At 42.2% G+C, this 19,380-nt stretch overlaps 1 protein-coding gene across 3 annotated transcripts in view; it reads right to left on the bottom strand.

Moving 5' to 3' along the window:
- Positions 1-19,380, bottom strand: part of LOC138741361 (syndecan-3-like) — a 235,729-nt gene that overhangs the window by 39,197 nt on the left and 177,152 nt on the right. The window contains exons 1-2 of one of the 3 annotated variants that reach the window (XM_069895300.1): positions 17,793-17,874; positions 17,556-17,680 (exon numbers count right to left, since the gene is read on the bottom strand). The exons of the other annotated variants lie outside the window; for them this stretch is intronic. Of the exons in view, the coding sequence (XP_069751401.1) occupies positions 17,556-17,680; positions 17,793-17,859 (192 nt within the window). The 5' untranslated portion in view covers positions 17,860-17,874. Of the gene's footprint in view, positions 1-17,555; positions 17,681-17,792; positions 17,875-19,380 lie in introns of those variants that run through there. 3 annotated transcript variants of the gene reach the window in all.

Here is a 19,380-nt window from a genome sequence, read left to right on the forward strand (position 1 = left end):
ATCTGCAGATGGGGATCAGTCCCCCACTCTTCTTCAAAAGAGTGCCGTGAATCTTTTACATCTACCAGAGAGAGCATGTAGGATCTTGGGTTAATGTCAAGGCCTGTCAGGTCTGCTCTGCCATTTATTCATGAGCTGATCTGTACCACTCAGCCCCACTCTCCAGCCTTTTCCCCATAGCCCTTGATAGGCCTTGACTAATCAAATACCTATCAATTTCTGTCTTAAATGACCTTGCTTTCCCTGCCACCTGTGGCAACAAACTCCACAAACACACAACCCTCTGGCTAATGAAATTTCTCTCCATTTCTGTTTTAAACTGATGCCCTTTTATCTTGAAATTGTGGCCTCCTAGACTCCCCTACTATGGGAACCAACCATGCACCAACCCCACAGACCTGCGCTGGTGTGCCAGCTGAGCATAGGACACTTACCTTGGCGTCTGGGTTGTCTTCAACCTGCAGTTGTGCCTTCTGGGGGAATTGGGAAATTATTGTCCAGGATCAATGCACCTCAATGCGAGAAAATAAATCAACCCAAATTCCTGGTCCCAAATATCCTCCAGTTGGACATGACTGAAAACGATGGTAGGATATATGGTAGGAATAGAATTGTTTTGTGTAAGATGCCTTCTTTTCTTTGGCTTGGCTTTGCGGACGAAGATTTATGGAGGGGGTAAATGTCCACGTCAGCTGCAGGCTCGTTTGTGGCTGACGTCCGATGCGGGACAGGCAGACATGGTTGCAGCGGAAAATTGGTTGGTTGGGGTTGGGTGTTGGGTTTTTCCTCCTTTGCCTTTTGTCAGTGCGGTGGGCTCTGCGGTCTTCTTCAAAGGAGGTTGCTGCCCGCCAAACTGTGAGGCGCCAAGATGCACGGTTTGAGGCGATATCAGCTCACTGGCGGTGGTCAATGTGGCAGGCACCAAGAGATTTCTTTAGGCAGTCCTTGTACCTTTTCTTTGGTGCACCTCTGTCACGGTGGCCAGTGGAGAGCTCGCCATATAGCATGATCTTGGGAAGGCGATGGTCCTCCATTCTGGAGACGTGACCCACCCAGCGCAGCTGGATCTTTAGCAGTGTGGATTCGATGCTGTCGACCTCTGCCATCTTGAGTACTTCGACGTTAGGGATGAAAGCGCTCCAATGAATCTTGAGGATGGAGCGGAGACAACGCTGGTGGAAGCGTTCTAGGAGCCGTAGGTGATGCCGGTAGAGGACCCATGATTCGGAGCCGAACAGGAGTGTGGGTATGACAACGGCTCTGTATATGCTTATCTTTGAGAGGTTTTTCAGTTGGTCGTTTTTCCAGACTCTTTTGTGTAGTCTTCCAAAGGCTCTATTTGCCTTGGCGAGTCTGTTGTCTATCTCGTTGTCGATCCTTGCATCTGATGAAATGGTGCAGCCGAGATAGGTAAACTGGTTGACCGTTTTGAGTTTTGTGTGCCCGATGGAGATGTGGGGGGGCTGGTAGTCATGGTGGGGAGCTGGCTGATGGAGGACCTCCGTTTTCTTCAGGCTGACTTCCAGGCCAAACATTTTGGCAGTTTCCGCAAAACAGGACGTCAAGCGCTGAAGAGCTGGCTCTGAATGGGCAACTTAAGCGGCATCGTCTGCAAAAAGTAGTTCACGGACAAGTTGCTCTTGTGTCTTGGTGTGAGCTTGCAGGCGCCTCAGATTGAAGAGACTGCCATCCGTGTTTGAAGAGATGCCTTCGACAGTTGAATAATATCATCAGCAGGTCTTCATCCAGGCAGCAACCATTGGATTGACAGACATCAGTGAAAACTGCCAGAGAACTAACATCACAAATGGTGCCAACTCCCCAGACAAGAATAAACTCCAGAGGATTGTTAACTCAGCCTGCCACATCACAGGCATCAGACTTCACTCCATCGAGGACATCTACCTGAAGCGGTGTCCTAAAAAAGCAGCCTCTATCTTCAAAGAACCCACCACTCAGGCCATGCCCTCTTCACTCTGTTACCATCGGGGTAAAGGTACAGGAGGCTGAAGACAACATAAGGACAGCTTCTTCTCCACAGCCATCAGATTCCTGAATAATCAATGAACCAAAGACACTGCCTTACTTTTCATCCACTATTATTGCTATTCATTTTTTATTTTATTTTTAATGTCGTAAGATGGTTATAATATATATGTTTGTTCTATGGAGCTTCCGCAAAACACCAAATTTTAATAAATCATGATTCTAATTCTGGTTCGGTCAAGACAAAATATTCTGCTTAATTTGTGGTTTTCCATTTTGTCATAACACTGGACAATAATTTTTTTCAACAAGTTTGCTTCCTGAAAATTAATGGAGGATTTTGATAGACAACCTCAAGCTGAACATAAAGATCATTTCAGATTTATTGTATCATGTAGGAAGTTGGAGAAACATTAAATTAACTTTTATTGAATTTAGCATGTTTAATCGCATAATGATGCTGACACATTGCGTTTGTGCTCAGCATCTGATGCCTCTCATGTCAGTGTCCAACAATAGTGGGCCAGCATTGATGGCCCTGATACTGCTTTACCATGGTCGCAGTATCCTGGTGAAACCTTTCACCATTTTTGTCATAGGCTGCACCAAGATCAGCAGGGAAGAAGTCCAAGTGTGAATGCAGAAAATTAATTTTCTATGACATGTTCCACTTGATGGTTTTGTATGCTTGAAGTAAACTTTAATGTGACAGAAAAATCGCCAAAAAATAGGTTATAGCTAAAAAAATAATGTACGTGATAGGAAAATTTTTAAGGTGATTTTCTTCTTCAGCCCCACAAAAGGCATAAAATACACCTAAAAATGTTCAGGAAGCAAAATCTTTGTTGTCCAGTGTAATCTGTCTGGAACACTCTTTTACCCAATCTCCAATATTTTCATGGCAGACAAAAGTCATTAAAGAAATATTAGAAATTTAATACAGTGATTTCATCTCACTGATCAAAAATTTTGTCCTTCGGTTCCAGATTCCAAGTGCAAAAAGAAAGCAATCCCCAATTTAACTTCTGTCTGCACCCTCAAAATAGGCCTGGCCTAACAATGTAAAACCACACACTGTAAATACATAGGATTTCACCAGGAGTTGGATTGCACACTGATGAATTAGTCTCAAGATTACATCCAAGTCTTATCATCTCTTTCAAGAATGGGCAGGTTGCCAAATTGCAGCTGTGACAAATCAATTATTCAGGTCATCATCAGTACCAGCTGCTACAGCAATTAAAACATGTCAAGCGGTGTGTATTTCTGAAGATGAGATTGTGCAAACTTTACACGGATGTTGGATCAGTTCTATGAAAGGGACTTTGACCAAAGAAATCCTACTCCAGCATGTTGGGACACTCGGATTCTGCATCTCCCACTCACGCGCCAGCACAGGGTCTCTTTCCAAAATTTCTGATGGCAACACCCCTCTAAAAGCAAGGTGTGCATTTTCAGCTCGATATTGGGGGTCCATGGTTTGGGCTGCAAAGGGTAATCCTCTACTGGGCAGTACTTTCGGGCAAATCAACTAAGAGGGTCCCCTTTCTACTAAATTGAGGAGCCTGAAATATGAAGCCTTTTGCTGCCTGGTCAGCAGGGAATGGGAATGCCATCTACTTTCTATCCACAAAAAGTAAAATGCAGCAAAAGCTGGAAATCTCAAATAGGAATTGAAAATGCTAGAGCTACTTAACTAGATCAGGCAGCAGAATCACAATTTTCCATCACGAACAAGTCATGAAATTCATTGTTTTGCGGCAGATTCACAAACACTCATATACATCTTATAAAACTAAATAAAAATAGTGCGTGAAAAGTCAAAGTAAGGCAACGTCTTTGGCTCATTAATCATTCAGGAATCTGATGGCAGCGGGGAAGAAGCTGTCCTTGTGGTGATGAGTGCTCATCTTCAGGCTCCTGTAACTTTTTCCCAATGGTAGCAGAGTGAAGAGGGCATGGCCTGGGTGGTGGGGATAGAGGCTGCTTTCTTAATACACTACCTCTTCTACATGTCCTCCATGGAGTGAAGTCTGGTGCCCATGATGTCACAGGCCAAGTTAATAACCTTCTAGAGTTTTTTCTTGTTCTGAGAGTTGGCACCTCTGCACCAGACAGTAATTCAACCAGCCAGGATGCTCTCCACCGTACACATGTTGAAGTTTTTGAGTGTCTTCAGTGGCATACTGAATCTCCTCAAACATCTCACAAAGTATAGCCATTGGTGAGCCTTCTTCATGATTGCATCAACATGGAGGGTTCAGGGCGGACTCTCGGAGATGTTGACACCCAAAAAATTGAAGTTCTTGACACTCTCCACTACTGAACCCTCGATGAGGATTGCTTCGTGTTCTCCTGACTTCCACCATCATCTCCTTGGTTTTGCTAATGTTGAGTGCAAGGTTGTTGGTGTGACAACGAGCGGATCTTTCTCGCTCTCGTACGCTTCCTCATTGCCGTTTGTGATTTTTCCGACAACTGTGGTATCATCGGTAAGTTTGTAGATGGTAGAAAGTAGAAAGAGATAGGATTGATGAGAGGTCACCAACCCCACACACTGATTCATTTTCTCTCTCTGCATATGAAGCCTGGCCTGCTGGCTATCACCAGCAGTTTCTATTCATATTCTTTTACTTCTGTGTGTCTCTCAAAAACCTGAGTTGTTTGCCGAGCTTTTGATGATAGATGCAGATAATTCTTCACATATCTCCTTGGAACATTTCGCTGAACTAAAACCCACCATATTAATGCAAGTTTTTGTCGTCAAGCTTGAAAGGTAATCGTGCCTCTGACTAGGAGCTGACAATAAATTCTTACACATGAAGGCAGAAGCAACTTGCTTTTATACTCTACAGTTCACTTCTAAAGGATTCTCAAAGGACTTCAGAGGTGATAAACTTCTTTGAAGTAGAATCAATGCTGTAATAGACAGTGTGGACAGTGTAATCACAATACTGTGATTGTACCTTGGGCTAAATGTGCTTGTGAACAACTTGAGATGACTGAGCCTTGTATTAAATTACATTTTCTCCCATGGAGGCCCATAAAAATGGCGCCTGTGGATAATCCCAATGACGACCCGGCAATGTTGTGTGAATTTCACACTTTAATCTCGCAGTTTATTGATACTTTAGAGTGTATCCTTGTTTTTCATTCATTCACAGAACATAGGAAATTTGGGCAACTCAGTAGGGCTGGCTCACTCTGACACCTTAAAAATGGCAAAACCTAAATGAACATGACTGGGAATTGAAGTAAGCAATGAAGTGCAGGAGAAACCAAGTGGGCAGCATCCATGGGTAGAAAACGTCAGTCAGTGAACTGGAACACTGACTGATCATGGATGCTCCCTGACCTACTGACTCCATCCAGCAGCTCAAGGTTCCAGCGTCTGCAGCCGTTGTCTCTCTCCAGGACGTTCAATGTCGGTCCCTGTCGCACCAGCAGTGGGAGATGCTGGGAGCTTTCACAAGCAGAAATTTGCATGCTTCTCATCCAAGGTCCCTGAGTCAAACATGGCATATTCCCAGAGACAAGGCCATTAACAATCAACACTCATGATTATAAATGGTCTGTTTCACTTAAATACCAACAGATTTTCTACCTGATTGAAGCAGGTGAGATTTTAAAAGCAATCTTCAAGTTTCATGGATGCCTGCATTGATATTCCAGACTACCTAATTAGGAGAATTTAAAATTTCAAGGTAGGATTTGAACTCACTCCTCCACATCACCAGTCCAAACCTCAACACCGTCAGAGCACTGTGCTACCACAGCTTGGCATCCCAACCCTGAAATTCAATGAAGATTTTTTTTAAATAGGTCACAGCTAAAATTCAGATATTTGGCATGAATTTTTTCAAATTCAAATTCAAGTTTATTATCATCTGATTGTACAAGTACAAACTGACAAAAAAGTGTTCACCGGTCCTCGGGGCAAAAACATGCAAAACACAACCAGACATAACACACATACAGACAAATGATATGTATGTGGTTCATATATAAACATAAATATTTTTAAATAAATAGTAGAGCCTTGGAGGGTATGTCTGAACAGTTCATTTCTGGTCGTCCAGCATTCTCACTGCCCGTGGGAAGAAGCCATTTCTCAACCTAGTGGTTCTCGCTCTGATACTTCTGTTATCACTTTCCTGATGGGAATAGTTGAAATATGCTGTGTGCAGGGTGGTAGAGGTGCTCAGTGATTTTCTGCGCTCCTGGAAACAATGATCCTGGAACATCATGTTGGTGGAGGCGGGGGGAAGTGGGAGGGAGTGGTGGAGGGAGACTCCAGTGATCCTGTCTGCTGCTTTTAAGGTCCTGTGAATTGACCTTCAATCCAATGCTCCACAGCAACAGCACCACACTGTGTTGTAGCCAGTCTGGATGCTCTCAATAGAGCTCCTGTAAAGTTGACATAATGGTGGCAGATAGCCTTAGGAACTGTAGTCGCTGTTGCATCTTCCTGACAAGTGACAATGTTATGTGTCCAAGACAGGACACTTGTTAAGTTTCCTCCAAGGAACAATTCTCTCTACTCTCTCCCCCACTGAGATTTTAATGTGTAGTGGAAGGTGATCATTCCTGGTCTTCCTGGAGTCCACAATCATCTCCTTTGTCTTGTCCACATTGAGATTCAGGTTGTTATTTAAATTTAAGTGTTTAAATTTAGACATACAGCACAGTAATAGATCCTTCTGGCCCACCAGCCCAATTGCACCACAACCCTGTACATTTTGAAGGGTAATAGATGTGAGGAAACCTAAGCTGACTCCCTCCTCTCCCACCACCTTCCTTGTCCCAGAAGATATCCCAAATGACCAGCATATAAGAGGTGAGAGTAGCTGGAGAAAAGAAGCTTCAGCCAACATCTCTCAGCAGATGGGACAGATGTGGCCACCATAGCGAAAGTAAACAACATTTTTCCCCTCATCACGAGACACAGAGAGAGGATTAATATTTTTCCCATGGCAAAAGTTGAAGGCGAGATAGATGTTGGTGTTGAGATATAATTAGAAGTTGAGAGGATGTGAGGTACAAGTAGAAAATGTTTTGAAATGCACAGTTCCAACCCAAACTGAGGTTGAATCATTAGATTCCACAAAAGGTCCTGGTCCTTCCAGCTATGCCCACCCCAACGTGAAAATATGGAATTAATATAGGGAATGCCATTCAGCCTATCAAGACTGTCAGCCTTTCAATGAGGTCATGGCAGGTCTGCACATTTGGTCCATTTACCTGGTTCTCCTCTATATCTCCTCACCAACATGATCTGTCAACTGCCCCTCAATATTCATAGGAGGGTAATGGATAAATTGGGTGGAGAGGGAGGAGTTCCATTTTCTGCTCCACTTCAATGAAAAAAAGCTTCCTGTTATTTCATCACTGTTTTACTATTATGAAATCTCTTCCCTGTCAAAGGGGATAGAGTTCCTGAATTAAAAAGAAACATCATCTCAAAATCCTTGACCAATTCAAATGCCTCAATCATCAATAAATATACTCAGCAACTAAAACTTACTTGGGAGATTTAGTTGGTCACCAAAGACTCTCGAAAATGTCTATAGATGTACCATGGAGAGCATTCTGTCTGGTTGTATCACTGTCTGGTATGGAGGTGCCAATACATAGAACAGGGAAAAAAAAAACCCGAGAAAGTTGTTACCTCGTCGAACGTCATCAAGGGGACCTGTCTTCACTCCATTGAGGTAAAAACTCGGAAATCCTGGAGGAATTCAGCCTGTCTTTTCAGCGTCCAAAAAAGTAAAGATATATTGCCAATGTTTCAGGCCTGAGCCCTTCTTCAGGGAATAATAAGAATGAGCCAAAAGCAGGAAGTCTCAGAATTCAGACAATACTGGGGATGGGAGAGGAATCCAGACCCAAAAAACAGGTGTTAATTAGATATGGTAAGGGTCAAGGTAAGAATTTATCATGTTTGTGCAAAAGGATGCAGGGTAAAGAGAGAGTCAGAGCTGGAGAAAGGTGGCAGGGGAAGAATTTGGGGAGGGGGGGTAGTTTAGCAAAACCCAGAGAATTGATATTAATGCCATCCAGTTGGAGGCTGCCCGATCGGAAAATGAGGTGCTGTTCCTCCATTTTGCAGGTGGTCTCAGTCTGGCAGTGCATGAGACCATGGACAGTCAGGTCAGACTGAGATAGACTGAGATTGATGAGCTTTGGGCAGAAAGGGCATGAGAATGAAATAAAGCTCTTGCAGCTGATCATCCATGATGGTATCCTATGGTTACAGAGGTAATTCATACATTAGTCTAGTAATTCAGAGGCCTGGACTAGTGTTCAAATCCCAGCATGGCAGATGTAGGATTTAAATCAAGTGGATTAAAAGAAAAACCCAAATTAAAATGACAATATCAGTCATGATGACCAAAAAAATCTGGATTGCTACAAGATCCCAAATGGTTCACTAAAATTTTAAACAAAAGACCATCTGCCATCCTTGCCAAGTCAATACTGTTTGTGATTCTGTAACCTTGACAAGGTGGATAACTTTTAATTGCCCACTGAAATGTCAAGACCAGCTTTGTCATTCAACCAGAAACATCCACATCTTCCCAATATTATTGAAAGGCTGAAGTAGCCATCAGGACCTCTACTGCTCCCTCCTTATTTATTCCCTTGTGCACAGAGCCTCTTGCTTGGAACCGCGAGCATCAATGTCCTTAATTTCTTTCTTTGGCTTGGCTTCGCAGATGAAGATTTATGGAGGGGTAAATGTCCACGTCAGCTGCAGGCTCGTTTGTGGCTGACAAGTCCGATGCGGGGCAGGCAGACACGGTTGCAGCGGTTGCAGGGGAAAATTGGTGGGTTGGGGTTGGGTGTTGGGTTTTTCCTTCTTTGTCTTTTGTCAGTGAGGTGGGCTCTGCGGTCTTCTTCAAAGGAGGTTGCTGCCCGCCGAACTGTGAGGCGCCAAGATGCACGGTTTGAGGCGATATCAGCCCACTGGCGGAGGTCAATGTGGCAGGCACCAAGAGATTTCTTTAGGCAGTACTTGTACCTCTTAATACAGTAAAAAAAAACCTCCAGAATTCAAACAAATGGCAAATTTTATTGGGGGGGGGGGGCGTAAATAATTAAGTAAATAGATAACTAGAAATAAGAATAAATAAATATATAAATATAAGTTTAAAAGACATGTTCTCTGAAGTAATACATAAACCTTTGGTGAAGAAGGAGCAAAGCGAAGGGCTTTGGTCGTGCTTTGCTCACTGCAGCTGTTTGAATAAAGTTGTATTTGAATAAAATGGCATTGCCCAGGATGAAGAGCTGGATGATGTCGCTCACCATTGGGGTGACTCGATTAAAGCGTTTCCTTATCCTTACTTAGTAGGAGTCTTTATCATTATTAGAATATTAATGTATATTAGTAAGGCTTTATCTGTAAGCTTGGGGGAAGAGGGTTTAATTATGATGGTATTGTTCATCTTTCAGGTGGCGCCGTTGAGGGGAAGGAACCTGCAGATGTAGTGACACTTAAATGTTTTCAAAAAAGGTGATGGAAAATTTTTTCACACTATGAACCATATTGACCAAAATACACACAAACATTTCCCTCTTGAATATACACAGTGTCATTTTCTCCCCTTTTTCCCCCTTCCTTCCCTCCCTCTTTCCCACCCACCTCCAAACCCATTAAACGTTCAACATATACAATACAATAAACCCATTAAACAATGTCATCACACAATGAAAATAAACAAGAAAATTGTGTCATCTACTTTTACAGACTGGGTCAGTTCATTTCGTCTTCTCATTCTATCTTTTTAGGTGGTGGAGGTCCGCGGTGGGCCCTCTCTGTTGTGTTCCATGTACGGTTCCCAAATTTGTTCGAATGCTGTGACGTTATTTTTTAAATTATGTTATTTTTTCCAGTGGAATACATTTATTCATTTCTATGTACCATTGCTGTACTCTCAGGCTCTCTTCTGATTTCTAGGTTGACATTATACATTTTTTTGCTACAGCTAAGGCTATCATAATAAATCTTTTTTGTGCTTCATCCAGTTTGAGGACTAATTCTTTACTTCTTATATTACTTAGAAGAAAGATCTCTGGATTTTTTTGGTATGTTGCTTTTTGTGATTTTATTTAATACCTGATTTAGATCTTCCCAAAACTTTTCCACTTTCTCACATGCCCAAATTACATGTACTGTTGTTCCCGTTTCCTTCTTACAGTGAAAACATCTATCTGATACTGTTGGGTCCCATTTATTTAACTTTTGGGGCATGGTGTATAGCCTGTGTACCCAATTATATTGTATCATGCATTACCTCGTGTTTATTGTATTTCTCATAGTTCCGGAGCATAGCTTTTCCCATATTTCATTTTTTATCTTTATGTTTAGATCTTGTTCCCACTTTTGTTTGGGTTTACAGCTTATTTCATTATTTTCTTTCTCTTGCAGCTTGATGTACATGTTTGTTATAAATCTTTTAATTATCATTGTGTTGAACTATTTATTCTTAATGCAGGTGTATTAGTTAGGCATTGTAAGAGTGAGTTTCAAGCAATTGGAAAACTTGCTTAACCGGCATCTACCAATCCCCATAAGTGCTGGATACCAGAGGTTTTAATGTAGCAGGCATTGGTCTTCTAAGTGTTGGAAATGGGTCCCAATTAACAGGCTTATCTTTCTGCGTTTCAACAGAATACTGCCTTAACCACAGCAGAGAGAACCTCGTTATCCATCAAGATGTGCTTTCTCTTTAAACAGCTCAAGCAGGTGAGAACGAGTTACTTCCGGTGGCCACAAGGTAAGCCCACTCATCACTTTCCCAAGAGCTAAATCTGACACTAGGCTGTATCTTTCCAGCCTTGTAAATTTCTTAATAAAAGGAACCAGCTGCTCTCAGGGTGACTCACCCCACAAATTATTCAGATGATCTTCAAATGGGCAAACAACATTCCTCAGTCATGGATTTACAGACAAACCAGATATTGGATAGGTTATGAACTTCATCACAACAGCAAACCCCTATTCTGCTCCTTAACTTAATATAGCCCTCTCTCTTTTGCAAAATAAATGCCTGACAATCCTGTAAACATGCACCTCCAGTAAACCAGGGGGGAGCACTTCTTTTGAAGTCAGCCTGCCCTCTGTGTGGAGCTGCATCTTGTACCATTATCCTGTTCAAAGATGCCAGGGGAGCAGACCCATTATTAACTTTTAATTTTTAAAATTTAATTTAATTTAGAGATAAGGCACAGTAACAGGCCCTTCTGGCCCATGAGCCAGTACCACCCAAAAATACCCAATTAACCTACCAACCCTGTACATCTTTGGAACGTGGGAGGTAACCCACACAGACACAGGGAGATTGTACAAACTCTTTACAGACAGTGCCAGATTCAAACCTGGGTTGCTAGTGCTGTTATAGCATTCCACTAACTCTAAACTAATTGTGTCACAATTTTTCATATTATATCTGGTACAGAGAGAAGTGTTCGTCTGTGAGCAGTTGAACAGGTTCTAACATAAATACCGCCCTATATAAGTTGACAGAGTATAGAGTTAATGAAAAGAATGATGAATAATACCAAGCAAGGGCAACAGGAGAGCACTGTTTTGGAGTTTATTCAGGAACCTGGAGGTTGCGGAGAAGAAAGGTCTTTAAGCCTGTTAGTACACGCTTTCACTCTCTTGAGCCTTCTCCCCAATGGGAGGAGGGAAAAGAGAGCATGTCCAAGCTGTGGGTGGGGGTGGGGGGGTGGTGATGGGTCCTTCAGTATGTTAACTACCTTTCCTATGCAGTGGGAGGTGTAGATAGAGTCTATGGAGGGAAGCAGAATTTATGTTATTTTCTGAGCTGCACCGATTTTCAACCTTGTTTCTCTGACAGGAGCAGGTGCGTATCTCGGGAAGGGTTTCCCAAACTTTTTAGCTTGTGGAACCCTTCTGGGAGCTCTTGGAAATTTTGGAACCCCATAGTTACGACCGGAAGCCGACCAGAAGTAAAATGGTGTCAACTTCCAGTTCAAGCGTGGTTGAGTCTAATTTAAATTAAATTATTTTTTTTAAACAGTAAGCAATCTGGGGCAGTGCTTGCAAAATCCTATTTATTCAGAATTTGATTATTTTGTTTCAACTGAATATTAACCAAATTGCAAATAAAAATATCACCAACCTCCCAGACCCCAAAATGCCCACCATCACCAACCTTCCAGAAGCAGGTTTCCAACCCATCCCCAGCCGCCCACAGGCTGGATCTCCCAATGCCTCTTTTGAGAGTATGCACCTCGGCCCCGTTGCCCGTAGGTAGAGCTCCTGATGCCTCTGACGTGGGTTTGCATCCTGGCCCCTGCTACCCACAGGCCTGAGCTTCCAACACCTACATCGCTAACCTCTGTCTCTGCTGACCAGGTGCTGAAGCCACCCTCGCTTCCGCCAGTGACCCTGACTGCAAACATTTTGTAGCCCCTGACAATTCTATCGATGGAGTTTCTGGTCCCAACCAACACTATTCCAGCGTCCACGCCGATTCCATCACCAGTTCCTTCATCAACCTCAGCGAGAGGGAGAGGGGAGGGAGCGAGTGAGTGAGCAAGGGGAGGGGAGGGAGGGAGTGAGTGAGCAAGGGGAGGGGAGGGAGGGAGTGAGTGAGCAAGGGGAGGGGAGGGAGGGAGTGAGTGAGGGAGGGTAGGCAGTTTAAATTTTAAAAATGTTGCCAGTCTTGCGCCAAAAGAAATCTGAGTCTCATTGGTCTGCGCTACTGATGTCAATGAGTAGAGACGGGGTAAGGCATGGACCGATTGCAGATCAACACAAGTCCTAATTGGCACCTCACAAATTCACAAAGAAATTGTTGCTCGACATTTTTTTATTGCCCCTATTCTAATGCCTCGGCTCTAAGCTCTAGAATTCCTTCTGAATCTTATCCTTTTGATCACATTTTGGATCATTTTATTGTAGCACTCCTTTCAGGTCCTGCACCCTCCCTCAGAAATTTGAAATAAAAACGTTAACACCAAAAGCATTCAGGGAATTACACAGAATGTGTGGAAAATTAGTTAATATTTTGGGTTGAAGAATCATGGACAGAATGGAACTTTGCATTTATCAAAAGTTATTTGTAATTCTGAGGAAGGTCACACAGCATCTGTAACCTTACAGCCATGTTCCTTTCTGCAGATGCTGCCACCAGGCTTGCTGAGTATTTCCTGCAATTTCGAGCTCCAGTTTTAGTAAAATGGGATTATCACTGTAAGGGACAGTAAAGACAGGAGGGACTGAATGGTCACAGTTAACATTTAAAATTTCACACAAGCATAACACAAGTCACAGTCCAGCAACAATTCGATACATTGGAAGAACTGAGGGAAGGTTTGTCATAGTCTGTTTCAGATTTGATACATTTGCAAAGCTATTGTGATTTTGTGAAGGGAGAACCATTCTGGCGGCTGAAGAGGAAACAGCTTTTTGAAGCAGCTCTTGTGGCCAACCATTTTGAGGAATTCAGGGCAAAGCCTGTTCTGTGAATGACTGGGGCTTTTCGGTGGATTGACCTGTGCCAGGAGGGTATTTTGGGAAGCAAAGTGCTTCATTTTGATTGTGACTAACAGTGAAAGTCACTTGGAGAGACCGGTGCCAGGGGCTTGGAAGTTTTGTGGAGGCCGCCCAGTTCGAGTCTTGCCTACAAAAGGTCCAGGAGCTCATGTGGATGGACATTTCTTCAACGGCAGCACAAGGAGAATTTGAGAGTCTGTAGCAACCACAACTTCCCATCAGTTCAACTTAATTCTGGGCATCAAATTTCAAAGGCCTACATTTCAACGCTGAATTTTAAAGACTGAACTTTGAAGTAACTTTCTAGATTTTGGCCTGGACTGTAATGGTTTACACACACACACACACACACACACACACATCTTTTACCACTTTTTCCACATAGTTCGTAATACAGCTTTTTTTGTAAATTCATACTTTTGATTCAGTAATTGAACAAATGATCATTCTCATAGATTTGCTGCCTCTAATTCAGTTGATTGTACATGGCACGGTCGAATTGCATTTTGGGGTGAGTGGTCATACAAGGGTCAGCCCTGTAACTTTATCATGCTCCTGAACATGAGAGCCATTAATAACAAATTTGCTCACTGAAAACTTCTCAAACTGCAAGGCTGTGCTGAGTTCAAGACCCTGCACATATTCAATAAACCAACTGCATCTAACTTGAAACAAACCATCTCACACAAGCTAAAGTAACTAACCTGAACTATTTGAAAATCCAACGTATTTTAGTGTTAACTTTCTAATTTCTCCAAGTTATTGAAACTTGCTTTGGATGAGAATGGTGTATTGAAAAATCGCAATCTGTGTAAAGTATTGAGTGAAACAATAGTTTACACCATTTGTCTAAAAAGTGCTTTGTAAAAAAAAAATGGTGGTGTCAGGGAAAGAGAAATTAAGGCTCTGGAATTGCAGTTATAAAACAATTGGTCATTTATGTCCTTAAAGGATGGAAACTTGCGTGAGAACAGTCCCAGACTGAAGAGATTGACACTTTCTGTGCTTTGAAGTGACAGTGTTTAGTCTCAACCAATGGCTCACACCTCCTTGGTGTGTTTTGTGATGGGCAGTAATACAAACCTTGGAGCAATACCAGCAACCTGAGAACAAATAATGCACAAAAATGGGTGAATTACCATATGGTCTTTAAGTAGAGTGAGATACCACAAGTTTTCTAATTCACATCCTCTGGGCTAAGCACTGAAACTGGGCACAGTGTGAATTGAAATCTGTAATTATATTCCACTTATTTTACTGACATGATCCTGCTTCCTGCAGTCTTCTGACAAAATTTGGCCAAACGCCAGGCATATCTGCATACATCTGGGCCATATTGGTAGGTAAGCATTTGTAGGTCAATAGTTTTGTGACCATCCTTTTCTTGGGAACTGTTACGGGGAACTCAGTCTGATTTGAGCAATGTCACTCTAGAGGCAAAACAGCAGATGTCATTCAGCTTCTCTGGATGTGCACAGCTAACACTGAATTAGCATCCTGTAGAAGTTATGTGTATGCATCCATAACATATACAGTATATTATCTGAAATTAATATCACTTCAATCCAAAATGCCCACTCTTTATTTCTATAGATGCTTTGACTTCTTCCAAATCACAGATTCCTTGTCTAAACATTCTTGACCACTGCTACACTAGGGATTGTTTGCTCTCGACCACTGCTACATCAGGGGATTGTTCGTTCTCGACCACTGTTACACCAGGGGATCGAACAGTCTCAACCATGCTACAGTAGGGGATCGATCGCTCTTGACCATTGCTAACCAAGGATCAAAAACTCTTGACCACTGCTGCACCAGGATTGAACACTCTCAATCCCCTGGTGTAGCAGTGGTCGTAAGTGTTCAATTTCCTGAACGTTGGATCCTTGGTGTACCAGTGGATGAGGGTGTTTGGTCCCCTGGTGTGCCTGCTCTTACAGAGTTTCTACACATCCTTCAGGTGAAGACTGAAAAAGGATAGAAACCCCTGTTGCATTTCAACAACCAGCATTGCTTTAACACCATACTCCCACGTCAGTGCCTTTCGGGATACAGGGTAGACCCATTCATATATATAAATCCTACATTATTTTATTATGTATATTGTGATTATTAGGTAGTGTGTGTGTGTGTGTGTGTGTGTGTGTGTGTGTGTGTGTGTGTGTGTGTGTGTGTGTGTGTGTGTGTGTGTGTGTGTGTGTGTGTGTGTCTGGGGGTGCAGTCTGGAGAAACACTGTTTCATCTGGTTCCATATGAACAGTCAGATGATAATAAACCTGAACTTGAATGAAACAAATATAAGCAAAAATTAAATGACTCCGGATGTTGAGCTGCATGGATGTTTTGGCTTTCATGTCATGACTGGAGAATTCATTAAAATGCCATAACTGAATTATAGAACTCATTTCCCGATTTGATTTTGGTTCACTAAATTGAAAATACATTTGGGGAGTAATAGACCAGGACATCCTTGGGATGGTGAAGTAATCGATCTTCACTAAAGAATTCCTTATCTTGCTGCTAAAATAGTCTTCTCATGAAAAATAAAATCATCCCTAGAATTCTACGTACAAATGCAATTCCAATTTTCAATTGCATGGGCAGATTGTGGTTTGAAGATATTTACAAGGCTATCATAGTCGTTGAAGGAGAGCCTGCTAGTGTTTTGTCTCTTGTCCAACAAAAAGAGCAACACCCATTGCTCTGGGTCTCAAGATGTGGCCATCGGTCCATTAGCACTGCACTGGTTACGTGAAACAGCCGGTGTCTTCCCTTCGTTTCAAGCAGCTGCCCCTTTCCACATTGGAAGCTATTTTGATATTTTACTGATTGCCCACTTTGGGTCAGTTACTCATGGAAGTTATTCAGGAGAGACCTCAGTGAGCTGTGACCATTTTGTTACTGATGTGAATTCCTCTATTTAGTAATGATCAACTTAACAATTTTTTAAAAATGTAGACATACACCATGGTAACAGGCCTTTCAGCCTACAAGCCCATGCCGCCCAACTACACCCAATTGGCCGACACCCCCAGTGCATTTTTAAATGTTCTTTGAATCTTCATCCCAGTTCAAAGTTTCTCCTCCAAGAGATCGCAGTCGACTTTAGTTATATTTTATCATAAATGAAGATCTTTGCCCTTCTTCCTCTCCTACCTACAACTCCAGCCAGTCATACAAATCATTTTGCCGGGGGTAGATAGCTTGGGATATCTCATCCTTGGGTCACCAGTCTTTATTTGGGGACCAACACACAAAATGATGATGGATGTACACACATGCACAAGCAGGTTTCACTTGGGGGAAATAAAAGACTTTACCCTCTCCCCAAATCACCTTGCTCAACTACCCCACATTCCATAGACCGATGTAATGTTGATGCATTTCAACAGCAAACAGAACCAAGAGCTAGACCCTTTCTGAGAATGGCAGTAGAAGGAGACGCGGCGAGGATTGAGTAAGCAATGACACACCCTGCAATCAAATGCACAACTGGCTTGCTTGTCTTTTGATCCAAGTTGGGCATGAGCTGAGAAGAAAAGGACTCAAAAAGAAAAAAGGGAGAGCTGAAAGAGCAACACCCATTGCTCTGGGTCTCAAGATGTAGCCATCGGTTCATTAGCACTGCACTGGTTACGTGAAACAGCCGGTGTCTTCCCTTCGCTTCAAGCAGCAGCCCCTTTCCACACTGATCTATAGAACAAAACAGGTGCTGTATCTTATCATTGAGAAGGCCACTTGACAAATACAAGAGCACAGGTACTTCTGTTATAGAACAGCTTGTCATTTTACAATAGGATATAAATTTTGGGGACATGCAGCAATGCAACATTTCACCAATATTAAATCAAAATAGCAGTAATACTCCACAAGTTTAAATGTGGGACTGCACTGCAGACTAACACAGAACACTTCCACAGATCATACATAATCTTTTCTATTCCACTCAAGTGAATTGGTAGCATTTTCAGTGCTAAAATATATCCGAAAATAGATCCAGAAAGGATTTCCTATAAATTCCACAAGAGTAAACACTCACTCTCCCAGTTGTAGAAAGAGATATAATATTATGTGTGAAGTCCAGGGAGTTGATGAATGGCCTCTGGAAGATGTTGGTTGAAGAGAAGGGCTGTGCAAGGAAATGGTGGCCTTGACATGCACTCCCTTGGTAAGGAAGAGATAGGGAGAATAAACAAGAATTAAGCTTTGGTTATTTATTGCTGCCACAACTTTTGTGCAGGATTGAAACAGGAGGAGACCAATTAGCCTCACTGACCTGTGGTCTTCTGTGAGATGACGGCTGATCCCTGACCATTCTCCACATATCCACCTTTGCTCTTCATGTTAACAAAGACTCGCCGCTTAGGTTTGAATCTCAGCAATAAGAATCAACAGTCTAGCCCCCAAACTTTGCCTGAAAGAGACATTTATACACTTTTATACATTCAAGCACCACTGGCTCTCCATGGAAAAGAATAGTTCAGTGATCAACCTGGACATTACAGTGAAAGGATCCAGTGGATTGAGGCTTCTGAATGGAATCTGAAGTACTCAGAAGACCATCAAATCAATCCAATTCCATCTTGATGTTACTTGAGCAATTCTTAGTGCTGCACCCCACCCAAGGTCAGTCGATGGGGCAATGGAGTCAGAGAGGCAAAGGGGTCTCAACAAAAAAAAAATTAAAATTGTGAACACTGCTCCATTTTAACACCAGGAGAAAACCCCTGGGCAAATATATAAAAAAAATTCTCTAATTTTCTGTAATAACATTGGGTCATTAGTTGTATCCAGTCTGACTGGAATTTGAGGTGATAACAACAAATTGTATTTACTTATAGTCAAATAGGTTTAATATGGAAAATATTTTTCACATGGATGTTAATACAAAAGTTAACGTGAAGCCATATGAAGTGGACAACCAAAAGAGGAATGGTTTTAGAAAAGTTTCAGAGATTTTAAAATGCTGAAGCACAAGAGCTAATTTCATAATTTCGAGCATTGGAAACTGAAGGTATGTCCTCTAATGGTTAAGGTGAACACGACTAAAATTCAGAAATCACCAAGAGAAAGGTAATGAAGGCATACAGATAGCTTCATATTGCACTCCTTTACAGTATATCGGCATCACTGGCAGGACCAAACATTTATGGCCCATCCTCAATTGCCCAGGTGAATGTAGTATAGAGCTACCTTGTTGGATCACTGCAGCCCTGCTACAGACACTCTCATACTGCTGTTGGTTAGAATACTAGAGAAGATTAAAGAGACAAAGGGGGGAAGATGCAAAGTCATCGAGAGTCATCGTAGTTAATCTGCAGAAAGGCATTTGAATAACCAGGCTAGGTATATGGCTGGACAAGGGCAAAAGAACAAAAGGAGGTCAACAGAGAATTGTGAACTCAGCCCGTGCCATCATGGGCATTAGTCTCCACTCCATTAAGGACATCTGCAAGAGGTGGTGTCTCAACAAAACAGCCTCTTTCCACAAGGACCCTCACCTCCCATGTCATGCCCTCTTCCTACTGCTACCATCAGGAAGGGGGTTACAGGAGTCTGAAGATGAAGACCTAATGGTACAAAAGCAGCTTCTCCCCCTCTGCCATCAGTTTTCTGAATGGACAGTGAACCACAGACTCGGTCACTTATTTTCTCTTCTGTTAAACTAATTTATTTATTTCTTACATAGTGTGTAATTTATAGAAATGTTTGCAACTGTAATGCTGTCACAAAAAATGAATTTCATGACATCTATTCATGACGATAAATTCTGAAAACTTCAGGAGTTCATTGAACTATCTCCCTTTAAACTGCAAGAACAGCTTTGGTTCTTGACATAATAATTGAAAATCATTGCTGTTGGA

This window comes from Narcine bancroftii, chromosome 8, assembly GCF_036971445.1.
Source record: "Narcine bancroftii isolate sNarBan1 chromosome 8, sNarBan1.hap1, whole genome shotgun sequence".
NCBI lineage: Eukaryota > Metazoa > Chordata > Chondrichthyes > Torpediniformes > Narcinidae > Narcine > Narcine bancroftii.